The sequence below is a fragment of the Oncorhynchus clarkii genome, chromosome 5 (genome assembly GCF_045791955.1).
Source record: "Oncorhynchus clarkii lewisi isolate Uvic-CL-2024 chromosome 5, UVic_Ocla_1.0, whole genome shotgun sequence".
NCBI classification, from domain to species: Eukaryota; Metazoa; Chordata; class Actinopteri; order Salmoniformes; family Salmonidae; genus Oncorhynchus; species Oncorhynchus clarkii.
The window spans coordinates 65,473,614-65,496,642 of record NC_092151.1 but is presented as its reverse complement, the minus strand read 5'-3'; the positions used below and the strand labels follow the sequence as shown (position 1 = coordinate 65,496,642).

Genomic DNA, 23,029 nt, shown 5'->3' with positions numbered 1-23,029 from the left:
TCTCTCCCTTCAGCTCCCTTTACATTAGCTGTCTTTCAAATCGGATTCAACTCCATTTCTAAACCTAATGAAATAACGGATGCAAATGACAAGTCAGATTGGAGGGTAAGTGAATGGAGATCCCAGGTGGTGACTAGTGAAGCCTGTGTGTGGCTGGGAGAGGATGCTTATTCATACAGAGTGTTTAGAGGCTGGTTGGCCATGTGGGGGCTGTGTTAATGTAGCCCTAATTCACTGCTAATGCCAGGCCTGGTGAGCACAGCATCCCCAGCCAATGCCTGAGCACATAGCCTTGGTAATGTGAATAGAAAATATTGAATGGATATAACATCTGCAAAATCCACCCTGAGACAGATAAAACAACATAAAGGACGAGGAAGTCATAAAAAAATGTCATTCTAAAGCCATATGATCTGATTCCCAGTCAGAAATCATATTGAGTGTCTGATGGGGTGTAGACAGTAAGGAGAGGTTTACTCTGCATGCTGTCTGTGATTAATGCTGTAAGTGGATTACGTTAGTATCTCCCGCAATCCTGGACCTGGATGTTCCCTACCATCTTTATCATCTAGCCTGTTATACCGTCCACGTGTTCCCTATTTCTGTGTATCTATCTGATGGTTTGAATTGCAGTGAAACAGGCAGCATTGCAGAGACTAGGAGCTCAGCTACTGAGGGGAACAGAGTGACTGCCAGAGAGTGGCTGGGAGTTTCCACCCCCTGCCTGCGGGCCAGAGTTAGTGAGCTAGCAATTTTTACACTGAAGAGGGCTGTCAGGACTTTAATCACCATAGTTTATGTGACACATGTCCAGCTCCTAAGCATGTTGCTGTGTAAGTTATGGCTAGGAAGTTATCATGAAAGTAGCCACACATGACGTTTTAACAACTAAATATGGATTTTTGTTATATTTTTCCATTCAACCACAAATACAGTGCCTTGCGAAAGTATTCGGGCCCCCTTGAACTTTGCGACCTTTTGCAACATTTCAGGCTTCAAACATAAAGATATAAAACTGTATTTTTTTGTGAAGAATCAACAACAAGTGGGACACAATCATGAAGTGGAACGACATTTATTGGATATTTCAAACTTTTTTAACAAATCAAAAACTGAAAAATTGGGCGTGCAAAATTATTCAGCCCCCTTAAGTTAATACTTTGTAGCGCCACCTTTTGCTGCGATTACAGCTGTAAGTCGCTTGGGGTATGTCTCTATCAGTTTTGCACATCGAGAGACTGAAATTTTTTCCCATTCCTCCTTGCAAAACAGCTCGAGCTCAGTGAGGTTGGATGGAGAGCATTTGTGAACAGCAGTTTTCAGTTCTTTCCACAGATTCTCGATTGGATTCAGGTCTGGACTTTGACTTGGCCATTCTAACACCTGGATATGTTTATTTTTGAAACATTCCATTGTAGATTTTGCTTTATGTTTTGGATCATTGTCTTGTTGGAAGACAAATCTCCGTCCCAGTCTCAGGTCTTTTGCAGACTCCATCAGGTTTTCTTCCAGAATGGTCCTGTATTTGGCTCCATCCATCTTCCCATCAATTTTAACTATCTTCCCTGTCCCTGCTGAAGAAAAGCAGGCCCAAACCATGATGCTGCCACCACCATGTTTGACAGTGGGGATGGTGTGTTCAGCTGTGTTGCTTTTACGCCAAACATAACGTTTTGCATTGTTGCCAAAAAGTTCAATTTTGGTTTCATCTGACCAGAGCACCTTCTTCCACATGTTTGGTGTGTCTCCCAGGTGGCTTGTGGCAAACTTTAAACGACACTTTTTATGGATATCTTTAAGAAATGGCTTTCTTCTTGCCACTCTTCCATAAAGGCCAGATTTGTGCAATATACGACTGATTGTTGTCCTATGGACAGAGTCTCCCACCTCAGCTGTAGATCTCTGCAGTTCATCCAGAGTGATCATGGGCCTCTTGGCTGCATCTCTGATCAGTCTTCTCCTTGTATGAGCTGAACGTTTAGAGGGACGGCCAGGTCTTGGTAGATTTGCAGTGGTCTGATACTCCTTCCATTTCAATATTATCGCTTGCACATTGCTCCTTGGGATGTTTAAAGCTTGGAAAATCTTTTTGTATCCAAATCCGGCTTTAAACTTCTTCACAACAGTATCTCGGACCTGCCTGGTGTGTTCCTTGTTCTTCATGATGCTCTCTGCGCTTTTAACGGACCTCTGAGACTATCACAGTGCAGGTGCATTTATACGGAGACTTGATTACACACAGGTGGATTGTATTTATCATCATTAGTCATTTAGGTCAACATTGGATCATTCAGAGATCCTCACTGAACTTCTGGAGAGAGTTTGCTGCACTGAAAGTAAAGGGGCTGAATAATTTTGCACGCCCAATTTTTCAGTTTTTGATTTGTTAAAAAAGTTTGAAATATCCAATAAATGTCGTTCCACTTCATGATTGTGTCCCACTTGTTGTTGATTCTTCACAAAAAAATACAGTTTTATATCTTTATGTTTGAAGCCTGAAATGTGGCAAAAGGTCGCAAAGTTCAAGGGGGCCGAATACTTTCGCAAGGCACTGTATATAAAACCACGAGTAGCTTAATAAAAAGGTGTAAAATCTTACTTCTGGACACTTGCACCAGCTCTGTTACATTAAAAACTCCTGATGTCACAAAGCTTTCCTGAAACTCAGGAGCATCTGGAAAACACAGAGATGAGTCACCATGGAGAGTTCTGTGACATAACACAACAAACATTACAGTAACTTCTCACTTTTAAGAGACATCACAAGACAAGGACACAACAAATGTCAGAGTATCAGCAAGCCAGTAAAACACATTTAAATAATGTTTTAGCCTGATAGAAACCTGTAATATATTGGATTCCATATATTACCGTGAAAGGTATTGTGTGTGTCTGTGGGTACTGGATTCATAACTATCTCAAAGCTTATGTCACTGTCTGGTAGTGTGTAAATGTGTATGAATAATTCAGCGTGTGTTGGTATTTGGATGTGTGTGTGTGTGTGTGTGTGTGTGTGTGTGAGAGAGAGTCCTTCGGGCCCCTTACCCATGGTGGCAGCTCGGCTATCCTCCTGATCTGACCCAATACCTGTGCGTGGGCTACTGCTCTGCTCTGACTCTGAAGAGAGGGAAGGAAAGGAAGAGAGAGGGGGTAGAAAGAGACAGACAGAGAGGGGGTGTTGGGGGGGGGGTCAGAAACAAGTCTAAACCCAGCATTATTTGTCTTACCACATAAAAGGCTAATTTGAGGGTGTTAAAGTAGTTGTAAACAGTCTAGAAAATAACCTATTTAGTGAGAAATAATGTGACAAATATCAAAAAAGTTAAGCACTATATTGAATAGATAGTACTAAAGCTATTATAACAAGTAGGGTTTCAATGTGAAACATGACCCAAATACCTCACTTAATAACTTCCTTGTTTAGGAAATGTAACACTAATCCAATTGCAAAAAAGGTTTCTGGCAGGCTATTTTAGTTGTTTTGCCAAAATGTACACTCAGTGAAGCATCACAACAATGGCAAGGCCACACAATCCAACCAGAAAACCAACTTTTATTTGTGTGAACTGACACCTGTCAAATGCAGATAATACAAGTAAATCCATAACGTGCGGTCCAAACCAGAAGAACACTAGATTTACCACAAAGAGTCTGGCTGGCATTCCAAGTGAACAGCAGTGAAAACCTAAAAAATAAATAAATGGGGCTCTCTTCTATCAGATAGGCATGACTCCACTCACAGATCAAAGCCACACACATTCCACAATGCTCCATATGTTGGAGCTTAAAGCCTGTGGAGGGAGCGCCTCATTGAGATCTTCACATTGACTCCCCATCACTAGAACAAGCACCCTGCTTCCCTCTACACTGGACAAGTGAGCCAGACATAGGGCTGTTGCGGTGACCGTATTACCGCCACCCCAGCGGTCACGAGTCACGAAGGCAGTCAAATTCCACATGATCGTTTAGTCACGGTAATTAGGCTTCTCCAAGCTCTGATGCTGCTGGTCATTAGTAGCCTACCAAATTGCGAACTGCCTTGTACTCAGCACTCTATTGTCCCACGAAACACTCTGACATCAATGCTCATGTTGCGCAACATTTCTATAGGCTATGTAATTTCGGGAGAAAACAGAGTGATGGCCGCTAATAAAAAGACGAGGATCCCATCGGCTTTCTATAGGCTTGTCCTACTATATTTATTTCTCAACTTTCCTAATATTACGCACATTGCTTATATTTACAATAGGAGTTTAGCCTATATGGTTGGGATGAAGAAGAAAAAACATGGGGAAAAGCGTAATATTTAAGTGCATAGATGACATTTATTTTTTCCCACTGCCCCAGTTTCGATACAGGTGCACGATAATGGTCCATTCTAAATCAAAGTAAATGTCACACATATGATTTAGTATATGTAAAGACAAGTTTAATACAAGAATAGTCTGATGGTGTCAATATTAGCCTATCACTTGTGAATGATATATTACCACTTGTGAATGACGCACAGCATTACAAACAATGCCTTTTTTTGGCAACTTGTTCTACTCATAGTCACACACCTCATGTAGCCTAGCCCATAGGCCTATATGTTTTAATAAGGTTCGCATCACAACTAAAGTGGCCAAATAACTTCTTAAAATGAACCACATTAATCTGCTTTATAAGGGGTGTAGAGCCTAACTGGCATACAAGCAGCGAGTGAGTTTCAAGTTGGGGGAAGATAATTTTCACTATAAAAATGCACCTTTATAATAAAAGCATTACATGCTTTTGCAGTCACTTTTGATAATGGTGTTTTCCACTAATGGAACATTTGTGTTTATGGCCTACTGCCATGTGCGCATTGCTATGCTTATAATGTGAAGAAATAGCCTAATAGTTTATCAACATTTTAAGCTAAACGTTCTGATCTGTTGCGTCAGCCACGTTGCATTAAAAAAATGTGTATTCATTTGGGATCTATCACATCCCACACCTGTCCCAGACTATGTTTGGAATATTTATTTCTGGCACAGAAAATAATAGGTTGACCTTTACCGTGGAGGATAGATTGACATAGGCTGGTGCTTTTGTTGTTCGTTAGGGCTACTCATCTTGTTGACTGACAAAAAAATATCTTCAATATGCATTGGATTGGATAAGGACGCGTGCAGTTGCATCCCCGATGTGTCTGTCTTAACTTGTAGCCTGTGAGAAAGACCCAATCACGTGAAAGAGAGCCGTGGGAGTGAGAGGCGCTTCCGATTGCGCAGCACACTCAGGGAGAAGTGCACAACGCAGCACTCCGGGCCGCCAAAGGCATTGATATTTTTAGGGTGCATTACGTCCACAAAGGGGATGCCGCCGTGGAATTCGAGGCATTATCAAGTGCTTGTCAAATTGTGAATGAGAGACTATTGGAGTGTGTGCAGCCTGAGCAAAAAACAGCCTAACAATGTATTAAAAATAATTTCATAGAGCCCAACTAAAGTGACATTAATATGACTAAATGAAGCATATAGGAATACCTATTTCTTTGTTAACCGCTCAACACAGAATAGCTGCATGTGCGCACTCCCTCAAATCGTTTGGAGAAAATATTTATTTTAGTTTCTTCATACTATAAAATAATGCCACGGAATTATAAGTAAATCTTGTCTTCTAAATGAACTAACATAGCCCACAGTCATATGGCACAGCCACATCACCTAACATAAGGACAACTCAGAGTTTGGTATTATTTTCTTCTGAAACAGACAACATTTTCTTCATATCATGCTTCTTTAGACCTGTCTAAAATAAATAATGCATTTGTTGTGCAGGTGTAGGCTATATTACATGGATTGATTAGACTTTTTAATATGCCCTCAGACAAAATTGCTGGCACAATGAGCAAAAGAAAGAGAGAACGAGAGCAAGACTAGGCTAGACAGACTGGCACACACAAAGACCCGTAATGCCCCAACGCTCTGGAAAACAAATACATAGTTTCCATATTTTCTTTCATATATTTTAGAACAAAGTTTATATTAGGGTTTGTAGCGGTTTTTGGGAGGGTGGGAGTGCAGGGCATCATGCCATATGATGATGCAATAAAACGACGTCCGAAGCAGGACACCATCCATTTTCCCTACCAAAGGAGTTGACGGCCATTTTGTTAACTGTTCAAATCTTATTGTTAGATTTTCAAGTAATGTCTTACTTTTGATGGTTTTATCATTCCAGGATTGTAAGAGTTAACGAACAAATCACCAACACCTCTGCAATACCATTTAAACGTGATAAACTTAGAAATGTCAGAATGGATATTAAATGACCATTGCAGCTGTCCCCTCGTGAGCTTGACCAAAGTTCAATGAGGGTGAAACGGATCTTCTTACTGCCCCACCCTGGCCCTAAACTTGTTATTTTCTTCTTTTATATTTTTTTATTCACATTTCATCAATATAAGCAGTTTGGAAATGTGTTATTGCGTACTTTCTGAATTTGCCGAAAAACTCTCTCTCCTATCTCTCTCTCTATCCTCTCCCTCATATTTCCCGACCTCATCTTTGCACATTTCCTATTAATACATATTTATCGTGGCCCTTGTTGTTGCTATTTTCTTTCCAAGTAAGTTATTTCTCTGGCCAGGGATCGCTCAACATAACATCATTTTTTGGCAGACATTTCATGTGCAGAGGAGTTTGCTGTTGGCAGCCATTTTAGATTGCTCTTTCTACCGTCTCTCTTTCACTCACTCTCCCTCCCTCCCGTCTCTCTTTCTCGCCCAGAGCAAGAACACACAAAGTACAACTAACCCTGTTGAACAGTGCCAGCATGCCCCTGTGCCAAGTCACCCCTTGAGACGAAAGACAAAAAGACAGAGCAGTGCCAGTGAACTGCTGTTGGCAGAGGGAGAGAAAGAGAGAAAAAGAGAGAACCAAAGAGAGAAATAAAGAGAGGGATAGAGATGCACAGAGTGTGTGTGTGTGTGTGTGTGTGGGGGGGGGGGGGGGGGGGGGAGCAGAGAGAAAGAGAGAATGTTTTGTTAAAGAAGTCACTTAACGAGAAAGACATTCTAGCTGAGTTACTCTGGAATCACAGTGAGTCACAGTTAAATTACAACACAGAAAAGACAGCATTACAAGCACAGGGAAGCAAAGTAGCTTCCCTCCTCAGTCCAACCAGGGGACACATGCTTGTCTGTCGTAAACTGACCACAATTACTCATAAAAGTCCCCCACCACCAGAGATATGGTCCAAGATGCAAGTATACTCGTAACTCAGAGATTCATTGTTGTAACACAACCATTTGAGCAGTGTACATGTTCCCATAACAGGAAAACAACAAGGCTGGTGAATTAGAATGTCTACCATGCTCCCAGTAGTTGGTTTCATTTTGATCTCATGACATTATTGTAAATATAGCGGCTGGCTAAAGCCAACAGCAGGCTGAAGTGGACAGAGGAAGCCAAGAAACGCATTTGTAGGCAAGGCTGTCTATTCACAGTTACCCTGGTGCCTGGGCTGATTTGGAGAGAAAACCATTGGCTTCTCCCAAACCCATTTCCCATCAGTCACTCAGTGAGAGGAGCTATTTCTCCAGCAGCTCTGTTTCTGGCAGAACTAGAACCCAAGCTATGATGATGTGACAGTAGGCCAGCATAGGCCAAAATACTGAAACAATTATGACTGGTCTGTTCCCTTACAACCGAGAGCAGGAATTTCATATGAATCACAGACATTGCTGTGTTCTCAATATCACATCCCTTACTGGAGCCATTATGAAAAATAACTTAATTAACATGAACCATTATGAGAAGCTTTAACATGTAGTGATAATGCACTAATTAATGAAGATAACCAAGCTTTTGCCATCTGTGTCGTTGGTATAGAGAAGGCTACCTTGTAACGATTAAACTGGTCAGACCAACTTTCTACTGTGAAATCACAAATGGAATTGAATGGTCAATCCAAATCCAATTTATAACTGATAACCTCTCTGTAGTGTGTAACAAGGTAATCACAGTAATGCACTTTTTAGCAGTATTGACAGTGCTGGAGCAAAGCTCATCTAGGCTCTGTCTGGCTGGAGTAAGACCACCCCTTCTTAATGCTGTATAATAGATAATTCACTCAAATTCTATCCTCAACCACAGTACCATATATGTTTCCTAAAACATGAATATATACGAAGCTTACTTCTTGCTGTGGTATGTTGAAGCATACTGCATGCTTTACTAGTTTGGAATGATATTGAAAAAATGCAGGTAAATAAAAAAATGTTTAGTGCTTGTGCCCTGACACCAGTGGCTGTCTTTTGTGATCTCTCTCAAATCTAATGTTTACTTGTCACATGCACCAAATACAACAGGTGTAGACAAACCCATGAAATGCTTGCTTTACGTTGCAGAGTTAAAAAATTATAATAAAAAGAAATATATTAACACAAGGAATAAAATACAATTTTGTTTAGCTATATACAGGGAGTCCTGTACCAGATCAATGCGCAGAGAGGGGTATGAGGTAGAGGTCGACCGATTATGATTTTTCAACACCGATACCGATTATTGGAGGACCCAAAAAAGCCGATACCGATTAAATCGGCCGATTTGTATTTTTTATTTGTAATAATGACAATTACAACAATACTGAATGAATACTTATTTTAACTTAATATAATACATCAATAAAATACATTTAGCCTCAAATAAATAATGAAACATGTTCAATTTGGTTTAAATAATGCAAAAACAAAGTGTTGGAGAAGAAAGTAAAAGTGCAATATGTGCCGTGTAAGAAAGCTAACGTTTAAGTTCCTTGCTCAGAACATGGTGGTCCCTTTTAACATGAGTCTTCAATATTCCCAGGTAAGAAGTTTTAGGTTGTAGTTTTTATAGGAATTATAGGACTATTTCTCTCTATACCATTTATATTTCATTAACCTTTGACTATTGGATGTTCTTATAGGCACTTTAGTATTGCCAGTGTAGCAGTATAGCATCCGTCCCTCTCCTCGCTCCTTCCTGGGCTCGAACAAGGAACACAACGACAACAGCCACCCTCGAAGCAGCGTTAACCATGCAGAGCAAGGGGAACAACCACTCCAAGCCACAGAGCGAGTGACGTTTGAAACGCTATTAGCGCACACCCCGCTAACCAGCTAGCCATTTCACATCAGTTACACAAGCCTTGATAGGCTTGAAGTCATAAACAGCGCAATGCTTGACGCACAACGAAGAGCTGCTGGCAAAACGCACGAAAGTGCTGTTTGAATGAATGCTTACGAGCCTGCTGCTGCCTACCACCGCTCAGTCAGACTGCTCTATCAAATCATAGACTTAGTTATAACATAATAACACACAGAAATACGAGCCTTAGGTCATTAATGTGGTCGAATCCGGAAACTATCATCTCAAAATGATTTTTTCAGTGAAATACGAAACCGTTCCGTACTTTATCTAAGGGGTGTCATCCATTAGTCTAAATATTCCTGTTACATTGCACAACCTTCAATGTTATGTCATAATTACGTAAAAATTCTGGCAAATTAGGCGGCCCAAACTGTTGCATATACACTGACTCTGCGTGCAATGAACGCAAGAGAAGTGACACAATTTCACCTGGTTAATATTGCCTGCTAACCTGGATTTCTTTTAGCTAAATATGCAGGTTTAAAAATATATACTTCTGTGCATTGATTTTAAGAAAGGCATTGATGTTCATGGTTAGGTACACATTGGAGCAACGATACGCACCGCATCGATTATATGCAATGCAGGACACTAGGATATTACTAGATATCCTAGTAATATCATCCACCATGTGAAGTTAACTAGTGATTATGATTGATTGATTGATTGTTTTTTATAAGATAAGTTTAATGCTAGCTAGCAACTTACCTTGGCTTACTGCATTCGCGTAACAGGCAGGCTCCTCGTGGAGTGCAATGAGAGGCAGGCTGTTAGAGCGTTGGACTAGTTAACTGTAAGGTTGCAAGATTGAATCCCCCGAGCTGACAAGGTGAAAATCTGTCGTTCTGCACCTGAACGAGGCAGTTAACATACCGTTCCTAGGCCGTCATTGAAAATAAGAATGTGTTCTTAACTGACTTGCCTAGTTAAATAAAGATATAAAAAAGGTGTTAAAAAAATCGGTGTCCAAAAATACCGATTTTCGATTGTTATGATATCTTGAAATCGGCCCTAATTAAATCGTCCATTCCAATTAATCGGTCGACCTCTAGTATGAGGTATTTGAAGTAGATATGTACATTGACAACTTAGATGGAATGCTACTGAGGATGGTACAGTAGCTGACTCTATAGCCACTACTATCTGTAATATCTTTAATCTGAGCTGAGAGGAAAGCCTTTGTCCTCAGGCCTGGAGGGAAGCCAAAGTAATTATGCTACCCAAGAGTGGTAAAGCTGCCTTTACTGGTTCTAACAACAGACCTGTAAGCTTGCTGCCAGCTCTTAGCAAACTGTTGGAAAAAATTGTGTTTGACCAAATATGACCAAATTTCTCAATAAACAAATTAACAACAGACTTTCAGCACACTTATAGAGAAGGGCACTCAACATGTACTGCACTGACACAAATGACTGATGATTAGTTGAAAGAAATTGATAATAAGAAGATTGTGGGAGCTGTACCGTTAGATTTCAATGCAGCCTTTGATATTATTGACCATAACCTGTTGTTGAAAAACTCATGTGTTATGGCTTTTCAACCTCTGCCATATCGTGGATTCAGAGCCATCCATCTAATAGAACTCAAAGGGTTTTCTTTAATGGAAGCTTCTCTAATGTCAAACATGTAAAGTATGGTGTACCGCAGGGCAGCTCTCTAGGCCCTCTACACTGTTCTATTTTTTTTTACCAATGACCTGCCACTGGCATTAAACAAAGCATGTGTGTCCATGTATGCTAATGAAGTCACTGAAACCCTTAACAAAGAGTTTTGTTTTGGAATGGGTGGCCAGTAATAAACTGGTCCTGAACATCTCTAAAACTAAGAGCATTGTATTTGGTACAAATCACGTTCTAGACCTCTGAATCTGGTAATGAATGGTGTGGCTGTTGAACAAGTTGAGGAGACTAAATAACTTGGTGTTACTTTAGATTGTAAACTGTCATGTTCAAAATATATAGATTCAATGTTTGTAAAGATGGGGAGAGGTCTGTCTGTAATAAAGAGATGCTCTGCTTTTTTGACACCATACTCCAAAAAGTAAATTCTGCAGGCACTAGTTCAGTCTAATCTTGATCATTGTCCAGTTGTGTGGTCCAGTGCTGCAAGGAAAGATCTAGTTAAGCTGCAGCTGGCCCAAAACAGAGCGGCATGTTTTGCTCTTAATTGTAATCAGAGGGCTGATATAAATACTATGCATGCCAGTCTCTCTTGGCTAAGAGTTGAGAGACTGATTATTTTCATAAGAAACATCAATGTGTTGAAAATCTCAAATTGTTTGCATAGTCAACATACATACAGCTCTGACACACACACTTATCCCACCAGACATACCACCAGGGGTCTTTTCACAGTCCCCAAATCCATAACAAATTCAAGAAAGCTTACAGTATTATATAGAGCACTAATTGCATGGAACTTCCTTCCATCTCATATTGCTCAAATAAACAGCAAACCTGGTTTCAAAAAACAGATAAAGCAAAACCTTAAGGTACAACGCCTCTCCCCTATTTGACCTAGATAGTTTGTGTGTATGTATTGATATGTAGGCTATGTGTGCCTTGAATGTTTTTTATGTAGTTCTGTCCTTGAGCTGTTCTTGCCTAATGATGTTCTGTATTATGTCATTCTGTATTATGTTTTGTGTGGATCCCAAAAAGAGTAGCGGCTACTTTTGCAACAGCTAATGGGGATCCTAATAAAATACCAAACATACCAATACATGAAGGCTGGGTAAAGTGATTAGTTATAGGGATAGATAATAATGAGTCAAATGAAAAACAGAGTAGCAGCAGAAAATTCCTGGATTCACCTGCTCAATCTGCCATGGAAAGAGCAGCTGTTCCTAATGTTTTGTTCACTCAGTGTAGTCTTGTGAGTGTGCATAGAGTCAGTGCAAGATCGGGTCAGTGCAAATAGTCCTAACCATGTAATTAACTATTTAGCAGTCTTATGGCTTGGGGTAGAAGCTGTCTCAGATCCATCTGGTCCGAGAGCCGACGCTCTGGTACCGTTTGCTGGTACGTCTCAGTGTACATCTATGTCTCAGTGTTTGTGTGGTAAGATTGTTCCGCTCACTGCAGCTGAGCTTAGAGCCTGGCTGGCAAGGCCTACATGCCGGGAGAACAAACCAAACAATGGCGTTCTGCCCCAGCAACAGAGCTAGCGAGCTCACCGATCTCCCTTCATTTTGTCTGCCTCACTCTCTCTGTCTCGGTTTTCCCTTCAGCAACCCCAATCAATTTCACGTCGCCAATTCAATTTCAAACCTAATTTTTGGGAATGACAAGAACATAGCCAACGCAGAGATATTACTGCAAAAAACGTTGGTGGTCACTCTCTCCCCATCTGTTCGATTTCTTTCCCCCTCTTGCTTGCACTTCTCTGCCTCGCTTCTTTCCCTCCCTCATTTTCTGCCCATGCAGACAGTCTGAGTTACAGCTATCGACCGAGCCCCAGCAGTCCTCCCCACCCACAAACTCCCTACGCTGTTTAACATTTAGAATGGATGGTGTGGAGAATGTCCGAAAAATACAGTCAATAGAAGAGGACTGATCCATTAGACCAGATTCCACATAGAAACCAAACCCACAGAAAACTTTTATTGGCCAAATTATCCAACCATCTAATGAGTTCCATGGTATTGTTAAACATAATCCGAATGTATTCAGAATAAGTTACAGAAACCGCTAATTTACATTCAAGGAAGCTAACCTCTCTTGTAAACAAAGCAAGTGCTGTCTGCACTGGCTTGGCTGGTAAATGGTTGCTTTAATCCTGTTTATACTCTATATTTCAAGATAGACTTTCCTACAGCTTAAGCCTGAATCTGGGTTATTGCTGAAATACACAGTAAACCTGCTCTGATTACACAATTCCTAGCAGAATTACAGAGCCCTAAGTCAGCTTGGAGAGCATTCTTCTTTTAATTCATTCAGAAAAGAATAGCTGAGCATGAGAAAATCAGGCACTGCAGTACTGGCTTTAATTTAATTTAATACAGCCATCCTTTTATGTGCTGGAGCACTAAAGTGTCCTATATACAGTCTGATAGATAGAGGCTACGCTGAGGAGAGCTGGGCAGAGGACAGCCCTAAGTCATGTCTGTCAAACACTACGCACAGCTCTCAAACTGATAAACAACCACGGCCAACAGTAAAACACATACAGAAAAAGTACAGGGATTCGGAGGGGTAAAAAAGTGAGACGCAAGGACAGAGAAGGATGTAGGGAGAGAAGATTAGATGACAGGAAAAATGCAAGAACAGTAAAGGTCAGGTTGTCGTCAAATAAATGTTACGATAATAAAAAATAAATTAATGGGAAAAGTCTGGCATCTGAAAAATATGTCAACAGTAAAAGACGCACATTACGCAGCTGCAAAAAGCCAAAATTCCAGCTCCTCGGCTGGCCGGGCTGAGAACCCAGGAAAGGAGTGGGTTACAGTGAATGTCAGGCATTTGTGTGAAAATGGTGGGCTCTGATAATTGGACCAGCTGGCCTTTTCTTGCAGTAGATTGCAGCTTCCTGTAGTACTGGGTCTTTAAGGGGTGGGAGCAGCGTGACAGTAATAACACACAAGGCTTTTTGCTCTATCAGGAGACTAGAGGAATAGCTACCAGCTTGCGGAAGGGTACTCATTCAGATAAAGGATAAAGTGTCTGGATATGTGTCTTTTTCCCCTAAGCACACACATTGCAGTGTTTCCCTAATATTCATTCAGCAGTGGTGGTGCGCCGCTACCAAACATTATTTCATTGTAATATATACAGTACCAGGTAAAAGATTAGACACACTTTCTCATTCCATTTTTTTTTATTTTTTAACTATTTTCTACATTGTAGAATAATAGAAGACAACACTATGAAATAACACATATGGAATCATGTAAAAAAAAAAGTGTTAAACAAGTCTAAATATATTTTATATTTGAGATTCTTCAAAGTAGCCACCATTTGCCTTGATAACAGCTTTGCATACTCTTGGCATTCTCTCAACCAGCTTCATGAGGTAGGGACATGGAATGCATTTCAATTAACAGGTGTGCCTCGTTAAAAGTTAATTTGTGGAACATCTTTCCTTCTTAATGCATTTGAGCCAATCAGTTGTTACAAAGGTAGGGGTGGTATACAAAGAAAGCCCTATTTGGTAACAGACCAAGTACAAGAACAGCTCAAATAAGCAACGAGAAACGACAATCCATCATTACTTTAGAACATGAAGGTCAGTCAATACGGAAAAGTTCAAGAACTTTGAAAGTGTCTTCAGGTGCAGTCACAAAAACCATCAAGCGCTATGATGAAACTGGCTCTCGTGAGGACTACCACAGGAAAGGAAGACCCAAAGTTACCTCTGATGAAGAGGATAAGTTCATTAGAGTTCAATACATTTTTCAACAGGACAATGAACCAACAGGGGCTATTTGGGCTATTTGACCAAGAAGAAGAGAGATGGTGCTGCATCAGATGACCTGCCCTCCACAATCACTCGACCTCAACCCAATTGAGATGGTTTGGGATGAGATGGACCAAAGAGTGAAGGAAAAGCAGCCAACAAGTTCTCAGCATATGTTGGAACTCCTTCAAGACTGTTGGAAAAGCATTCCAGGTGAAGCTGGTTTAGAGAATGCCAAGAGTGTACAAAGCTGCCATCAAGGCAAAGGGTGGCTACATTGAATAATATACACATTTTTTTTTTTACATTTGTTTAACACTTATTTGGTTACTGCATGATTCCATGTGTTATTTTATATGATGTCTTCACTATCTTCACTATTATTTTACAATGTAGAACATTGTAAAAATAAATCAAAACCCTTGAATGAGTAGGTGTGTCCACACATTTGACTGGTACTGTAGATACAGTGCATTTGGAAAGTATTCAGACCCATTGACCTTTTCCACATTTTGTTAATGAGTAGGTGTGTCCAAACGTTTGACTGCTATTGTGTACACACACACATATACACAAATATATATATAAAACACCAGTCTCAACGTCAATGGTGAAGAGGCTATTCCGGAACGCTGGCGCTCTAGGCAGAGATGCAAAGAAAAAGCTATATCTCAGACTGGCCAATAAAAAGAAAATATTAAGATGGGCAAAAGAACACAGACACTGGACAGAGGAGCTCTGCCTAGAAGGCCAGCATCCTGGAGTCGCCTCTTCACTGTTGACGTTGAGACTGGTGTTTGGCGGGTACTTTTTAATGAAGCTGCCAGTTGAGGACTTGTGAGGCGCCTGTTTCTCAAACTAGACACTCTAATGTACTTGTTTTCTTGCTCAGTTGTGCACCGGGGCCTCCCACTCCGTTTTCTATTCTGGTTAGAGCCAGTTTGCGCTGTTCTGTGAAGGGAGTAGTACACAGCGTTGTACCAGATCCACAGTTTCTTGGCAATTTCTCACATGGAATAGCGTTTCATTTCTCAGAATAAGAATAGACTGACAAGTTTCAGAAGAAAATACTTTGTTTCTGGCCATTTTGAGCCTGTAATTGAACCCACAATACTCAACTAGTCTAAAGAAGGGCCGTTTTATTGCTTCTTTAATCAGAACAACAGTTTCAGCTGTGCTAACATAATTGCAAAAGGGTTTTCTAATGATCAATTAGCCTTTTAAAATTATAAACTTGGATTACCTAACACAACGTGCTATCGGAACACAGGAGTGATGGTTGCTGATAATGGGCCTCTGTACGCCTATGTAGATATTCCCCAAAAAATCAGCTGTTTCCAGCTACAATAGTAATTTACAACATTAACAATGTCTACATTGTATTTCTGATCTATTTGCTGTTATTTTAATGGACCAAAAATGTCCTTTCTTTCAAAAACAAGGACATTTCTAAGTGACCCCAAACTTTTGAACGGTAGTGTGTGTGTATCACCACTTTATTTTAAGAATGTGAAATGTCAGAATAATAGTAGAGAGAATTATGTATTTGAGCTTTTATTTCTTTCGTCACATTCACAGTGGGTCAGAAGTTTAGATACACTCAATTAGTATTTGGTAGCATTGCCTTTAAATTGATTAACATGGGTCAAACGTTTTGGGTAGCCTTCCACAGTCTTCCCACAATAAATTGGGTGAATTTTAGCCCATTCCTCCTGAAGGAGCTGGTGTAACTGAGTCAGGTTTGTAGGCTTCCTTGCTCGCACACGCTTTTTCAGTTCTGCCCACAAATTTTCTATAGGATTGAGGTCAGGGCTTTGTGATGGCCACTCCAATACCTGGACTTTGTTGTCCTTTTTTGCCACAACTTTGGAAGTATGCTTGGGGTCATTGTCCATTTGGAAGACCCATTTGTGACCAAGCTTTAACTGATGTCCTGAGATGTTGTTTCAATATATCCACATAATTGTCTGTCCTTATGACGCCATCTATTTTGTGAAGTGCACAAAATAGATGCCCCGCTGGAATTGTGATACAGTGAATTACAAGTGAAATAATCTGTCTGTAAACAATTGCTAGAAATATTACTTGTGTCATATGCACAAAGTAGATATCCTAACCGGCTTGCCAAAACTATAGTTTGTTAACAAAAAATGTGTGGAGTGGTTGAAAAACAAGTTTTAATGACAACAGCCTAAGTGTATGTAAACTTCTGACTTCAACCGTATATTGCTGCTTTAAAAAAGGGACAATGCGATATTTGGCCAATTAAACCATTTTCTACTTACCCAGACTCAGATGAAGTCATGGATACCATTTGTTTCTGCGTGCAGTTTGAAGGGAGTTAGCTAATCCCATAGACTTCCAGTCATTGCGCTAGTTATTAATGGCTCCCGAAACTACCTTCAACTACCTTCAACTTACATGCAGATCATTTTTATCCATCAGTTTAGATGACTCTAGATAAGTACCAAAAGGGCTTGATTGCCATAATCTTGCACTATGCCTTTAAGAACAGAGAGACAAATTCTAACTTATATTTGTAGTAGACAGAGCGAGCAGTGGCACAAATGAGAGCCATGAGAGCAGAGCCACAGCTTGATCCCTCATCATCTTCCTACAGTGCAGTGGCGTGCATCAGTTATATTTCAGATGGTGTCAACATAATACAATTTTCTTGCATTTTGGAGTAGAATGTCCTTTTAAAAAGTCACCAGAAGTGCCCTTCTCACAGTTGTTCTACAACCTTTCAAATTAATAAAGTTTTGTCATTTAGCAGACGCTCCTTTCCAAAGCAAATTATAGGAGCAATTAGGGTTAAGCACCTTGCTCAGGGGCACATCAACAGATTTTTCACTTAGTCAGCTAGGGGGATTCGAACCAGCAACCTTTCGGTTACTGGCCCAACAATCTTAACCGCTAGGCTACATGCCGGGAGGGTATTCCCACAGCCCCCCCCCCTCAGCTAACACGAAGAGCTATTAAACAACAATAGTGACTAGTCGTGAGCCTCAATCGCGCCAGGAAAGGCCTCGTTTATATTGTGTGTAAGAATGATGAAACTCTATTTTTCCTGCTTTTCCAAAAGCCACAATATTAAAACCAGATGTGAATGCCGTGTACTTTTCAAGCTATTTTTTGACAGATTTCATTGACTTATTAAAATATATATTTATATAAAATGTTTAAACCACCCACCATCCCCTTTGGATTGGATATAAAGATCTCTCCCTAAAATCTGAGCACAACATATCATTTGTGGAGTGGCCTGCACACAAAATCTTGCAGATTAAATAATAAATTATAAAACACACGCACACCTTAACACATGGTAACATAGTGACACCACGCTCAAGCATCCCCGTATCGACAGGGTGGCACAGTGACTGTGTGGCAGCCTGTCTTGGCCTCTCCTTCCTGGGTGGGCACCTAGGTGGCGCGGCCTGTTTGGCCTGTTTGTGTTGGAGACAGCTACAGGAGTCTTCCCACCACCACCTGGAACCTCAACAGAGAAGAATTACCACCAGGCAGGCAGGCTGTCCTTCACGCTCCCCTCTTTCTTCCATTCACAGCAGATTCCCTTTCAAATAGGCTTTTGGCTTGGCAACAATGTAGTATATCCATAACAAACTCTCACACTCCGTGGTGAGAAGCCCCGGCTAGCTCGCTGATCCCTTTCTTTACACTCTGTCTACAGTTTCCCGCTTGCTTCAAGTGGACTTTACTGGAATGACAATAATGTGAGCCAGAGAGCTGAATTGATGGCAAACAATAACATATATCAGACCACAATGGTATGCTCTAGGAACAACTTCATGGACAGGCCCGCCAAAGATGTTAATGTCTCACTTTCCTGCTGCTCTCTGTCTACCCAGCCCATTTTTTACACAGATATTTTTACACAGAGGGCCAATGCCTTGTTATTCTGTGTGGTCAATGATAATTTCACAGCAGACTCACATAATGTTCACCAAGACAGTTAGTTACACTAATATACAGTGCATTCGGAAAATATTACGTTATTGCCTTACTCTAAAATGGATTAAATTTTAAAAATCCTTATCAATCTACACACAATACCCCATAATGACAAAGTAAAAACCTTTTTTTATTTTTTTTTTGCAAATGTATTCCAAATAAAATTACAGAGCAAAAATCAGGCCATGAGGTCAAAGGAATTGTCCGTGGAGCTCCGAGACAGGATTGTGTCGAGGCACAGTTCTGGGGAAGGGCACCAAAGCATTTTGGTAGCATTGGTCCCCAAGAACACAGTGGCCTCCATCATTCTTAAATGGAAGAAGTTTGGAACCACCAAGACTAACTAGAGCTGGCCACCCGGCCAAACTGAGCAATCGGGGGAGAAGGGCCTTGGTCAGGGAGGTCACCAAGAACCCGATGGTCACATCTGACAGAGCTCCAGAGTTCCTCTGTGGAGATGGGAAAACCTTCCAGAAGGACAACCATCTCTGCAGCACTCCACGAATCAGGCCTTTATGGTAGAGTGGCCAGACAAAAGCTACTATTCAGTAAAAGGCACATGACACCTGGCACCATCCCTACAGTGAAGCATGGTGGTGGCAGCATCATGCTGTGGGGATGTTTTTCAGCTGCAGGGACTGGGAGACTAGTCAGGATCGAGGGAAAGATGAAAGGAGCAAAGTACAGAGAGATCCTTGATGAAAACCTGCCTCAGAGCACTCAGGAACTCAGACTGGGGTTAAGGTTCACCTTCCAACAGGACGACGACCCCAAGCACACAACCAAGACAATGCAGGAGTGGCTTCGGGACACGTTTCTGAATGTCCTTGAGTGGCCCAACCAGAGCTCGGACTTGAACCTGATCGAACATCTCTGGAGAGACCTGAAAATAGCTGTGCAGCGATGCTCCCCATCCAACCTGACAGAGCTTGAGAGGATCTGCAGAGAAAAATGGGAGAAACTTCCCAAATACAGGTGTGCCAAGCTTGTAGCGTCATACCCAAGAAGACTCTGTAATCACAGGCTGTAATCACTGCCAAAGGTGCTTCAACAAAGTACTGAGTAAAGGGTCTGAATACTTATGTAAATGTTATATTTCAGTTTTTGCTCAAATGTTTTTGCTTTGTAATTATGGGGTATTGTGTGTAGTTTGATTAGGGAGTAAAAAACAATTTAATCAATTTTAGAATAAGGTTGTAACGTGGAAAAAGTGAAGGGGTCTGATTTCTTTCCGAATGCACTGTAAAAGCATTACCTTTTTAAAAACCTTTTCCAAGTAGGCGTGGCCTGGGTGGATGTCCACCTGTAACCACAGGGGGCAGTGTGGAGGCCAGTGGTGCCCTGAGCACTCACTGCTGATACAGCATGCTTCAGCTTAGATGACCCAGCCACAGCCACTAACTACTTCATTACTGTACAGTGCTCTGCTTGTGAGTAAAGACATTTCCAGCTGCAACATACACACATTCACAACTAGTGGCTTGTCGTCTTGACCAGCCTTAACATAACGGTGCGCTTGATGGCGGCTATCAAGAAGGATGAGCCTGAATTGATTGAGTGTTTTCGCAATTGATCTTAGTCTACAATACATCTACTGTAATGCATTAAATTAAAGCACTAGTGTAATCAGTCACTATGGGACATTTCATTGGCAGATGCAGATGCTGTCATCCATCCTATTGGTGCAATAAGCAGCATTGAAGTGAACCAGAGCCAGTGATGTCAGGGAAGCTAATGAGAGTCAGACTGAGGTGGTCTGACACTCTGGTATGTTTACGCCACATGTGAGGGGTGAACCAGCAGCGACCAGAAAGAGAAAGGGAGGTTGTTAAGCAACCAGAGTGGTTTTTGTAAGACTGTTAAGTGTTCTTTTGACGAGACCTCACCACTGTCTGTCCACCACCACAGCACAAATCTGTGAGCTGTCAAGTGCACACTGGGTACACTGAGAGAAAGAGAGAGGGGTGGAACCATGACAGACCTCTGTAGGTCTCATGTTTAGTTTAGATACAGACAGAGATAATGCCCTGTCTAATATGCTGTTGGAGATTCTTTGAAAGTATTGCCTTGAAAGTGAGACCCTTAAACTTCATCTCTCAGTTCAAACCACTTATACTCTTGAGTTGCTACTGTATTCACGTCATAAACAAGTACAATCGTGTGGGAAAACAATTGCGGTTCACCATCTCCTCCCATTCAACATAGCATAGATTTACTTAGTTATTACTTTTCATTGGCTTACAATTATGTTTTGTTTATTGCTTGAACAGTCACTAAGATTATATTTGGTTGATATAGTTGCTTATTTTGGATGCAGCAGTTATTAGCTAGAATGTTAACACTCATTGACATACACTGTAGCAAAGCTAGCTAAAGAGCCATTTTTAAGTGTTTTTTCTTGTTGTATAATGCAGCTGATTTTCATTCATACGAGCCTTACAATCCAATTATGATCCAAAAGTAGTGTGAAATGCACTCAAAAGCAACATGTACAGTGTGTTCAGAAAGTATTCATAGCCCTTGACTTATTCCACATTCTGTTGTGTTACAGCCTGAATTATGAAATGGAATGAATATTTTTTTTTTCACACAATACCCAATAATGACAAAGGGAAAACATGTTTAGACATTTTTGCAAATGTATTAAAAATGAAATACAGAAAAATGTAATTTACACCCACACCCCTAAGTCAATACTTTGTAGAAGAACATTTGCCCACGATTACAGCTGTGGGTCTTTCTGGGTCTCGAAAAGCTTTCCACACCTAGATTGTGCCTATTATTCTTTAAAAAATACTACAAACTCTGTCAAATTGGTTATAGATCATTGCTAGACATACATTTTCAGGTAATGCCATAGATTTTCAAGTATATTTAAGTAAAAATTGTAACTCAGCCAGGAACATTGTCTTCTTGGTAAGCAACTCCAGTGTAGATTTGGCCTTGTGTTTTAGGTTATTGTCCTGCTGAAAAGTGAATTCATCTCCCAGTGTCTGGTGGAAAGCAGACAAACAGGTTTTCTGTGCTTAGCTCTATTATGTTTATTTTTTATCCTGAAAAACTCCCCAGCCCTTAACGATTACAAGCATACCCATAACATGACGCGGCCACCACCATGCTTGAAAATATGGAGAGTGGTACTCAGTAATGTATTGGATTTGCCCCAAACATAACACTTTATATTCAGGACATAAAGGCAATTTCTTTGCCACATGTTTTGCTGTATTACTTTAGTGCCTTGTTGCAAACAGGATGAATGTTTTGGAATATATTTATTCGGTACAGGCTTCCTTCTTTTCACTATGTCAATTAGTTTAGTATTGTGGAGTAACTACAATATTGTTGACCAAATCCTCAGTTAGCTCCTATCACAGCCATTAAACTCTGTAGCTGTTTTAAAGTCACCATTGGCCTCATGGTGAAATCCTGGAGCAATTTCTTTCTTTTCTGACAACTGAGTTAGGAAGGGCGCCTGTATCTTTGTAGTGACTGGGTGTATTGATACACCATTCAAAGTGTAATTAACAATGTCACCATTCTCAAAGGGGATATTCTTTTTTTCTCTCTTTTTTTTTTCTTTTTACCCATCTACCAATAGGTACCCTTCTTTGTAATGCATTGGAAAACCGCCCTGGTCTTTGTGGGTGAATCTGAAATGGTTTGAACTTCACTGCTGGACTGAGAGACCTTACAGATAATTGTATGTGTGTGGAACTGAGATGAGGTAGTCTTTAAAAAATCATGTTAAACACTATTATAAGCACACATAGTGAGTCCATGCAACTTATTATGTGACTTGTTAAGCACATTGAGCTTATTTAAGCTTGCCATAACAAAGGGGTTGAATACTTATTGACTAAAGACATTTCAGATTTTCATTTTTTTATTAATTTATGGGGTATTGTGTGTCGGCCAGTGACAAAAAAAATCCAAATGTAATCAATTTTAATTTCAGGCTGAAACACAACAAAATGTGAAAAAAGTCAAGGTGTGTGAATACTTTCTGAAGGCACTGTACATTGAGGCTTCCCCCATGTTTTCCCCCAAGGTGGCGAAATAGTGAGCACAGACTCTGAGTATCTCAGCACTCCTATAAAACTTGCAGCGTGTGTCGAGAAACCAGATAGGCATCAAAACAGGAGGTCATCTGAGGCAACCATCCTCCCACAAATGGCTGGGTGCTTGCCCGGGGCCTGCCTGGGTGATGGGATGTGTTGTATAGATGGATGGAAGCTCCAGCTGATGGACTGTGGCTTGGCACTAGTGCCTAAAGGCTTAACCTCAACTACTAGGCAAAAGGAATTCCTCTGGAGGGAAAATTGCCTTGTGAAAAGGCGATCTGCTAGAGCTGGGGCCTGGGACTGACTAATATCTTGGGTGCTGATCATATAGACTTTGAGAGGTACAGTAGAACTAATGAGCATGGCTCATTCAATCAAGTCAATAAAGCGGTAGGAGGGAAAGGGATGAGCGAGGACGTTTCATTTGAATATCTTCATGAC

At 40.8% G+C, this 23,029-nt stretch overlaps 1 protein-coding gene across 13 annotated transcripts in view; it reads right to left on the bottom strand.

The window, feature by feature from the left end:
- LOC139409233 (nuclear factor I/C) overlaps positions 1-23,029 on the bottom strand; it is a 118,117-nt gene that overhangs the window by 26,402 nt on the left and 68,686 nt on the right. For 8 of the 13 annotated variants that reach the window (XM_071154098.1, XM_071154094.1, XM_071154095.1 and 5 more), the window contains exons 3-4: positions 3,046-3,117; positions 2,600-2,674 (exon numbers count right to left, since the gene is read on the bottom strand). The exons of the other annotated variants lie outside the window; for them this stretch is intronic. In XM_071154098.1, the coding sequence (XP_071010199.1) occupies positions 2,600-2,674; positions 3,046-3,117 (147 nt within the window). The remainder of the gene's footprint in view (positions 1-2,599; positions 2,675-3,045; positions 3,118-23,029) is intronic. 13 annotated transcript variants of the gene reach the window in all.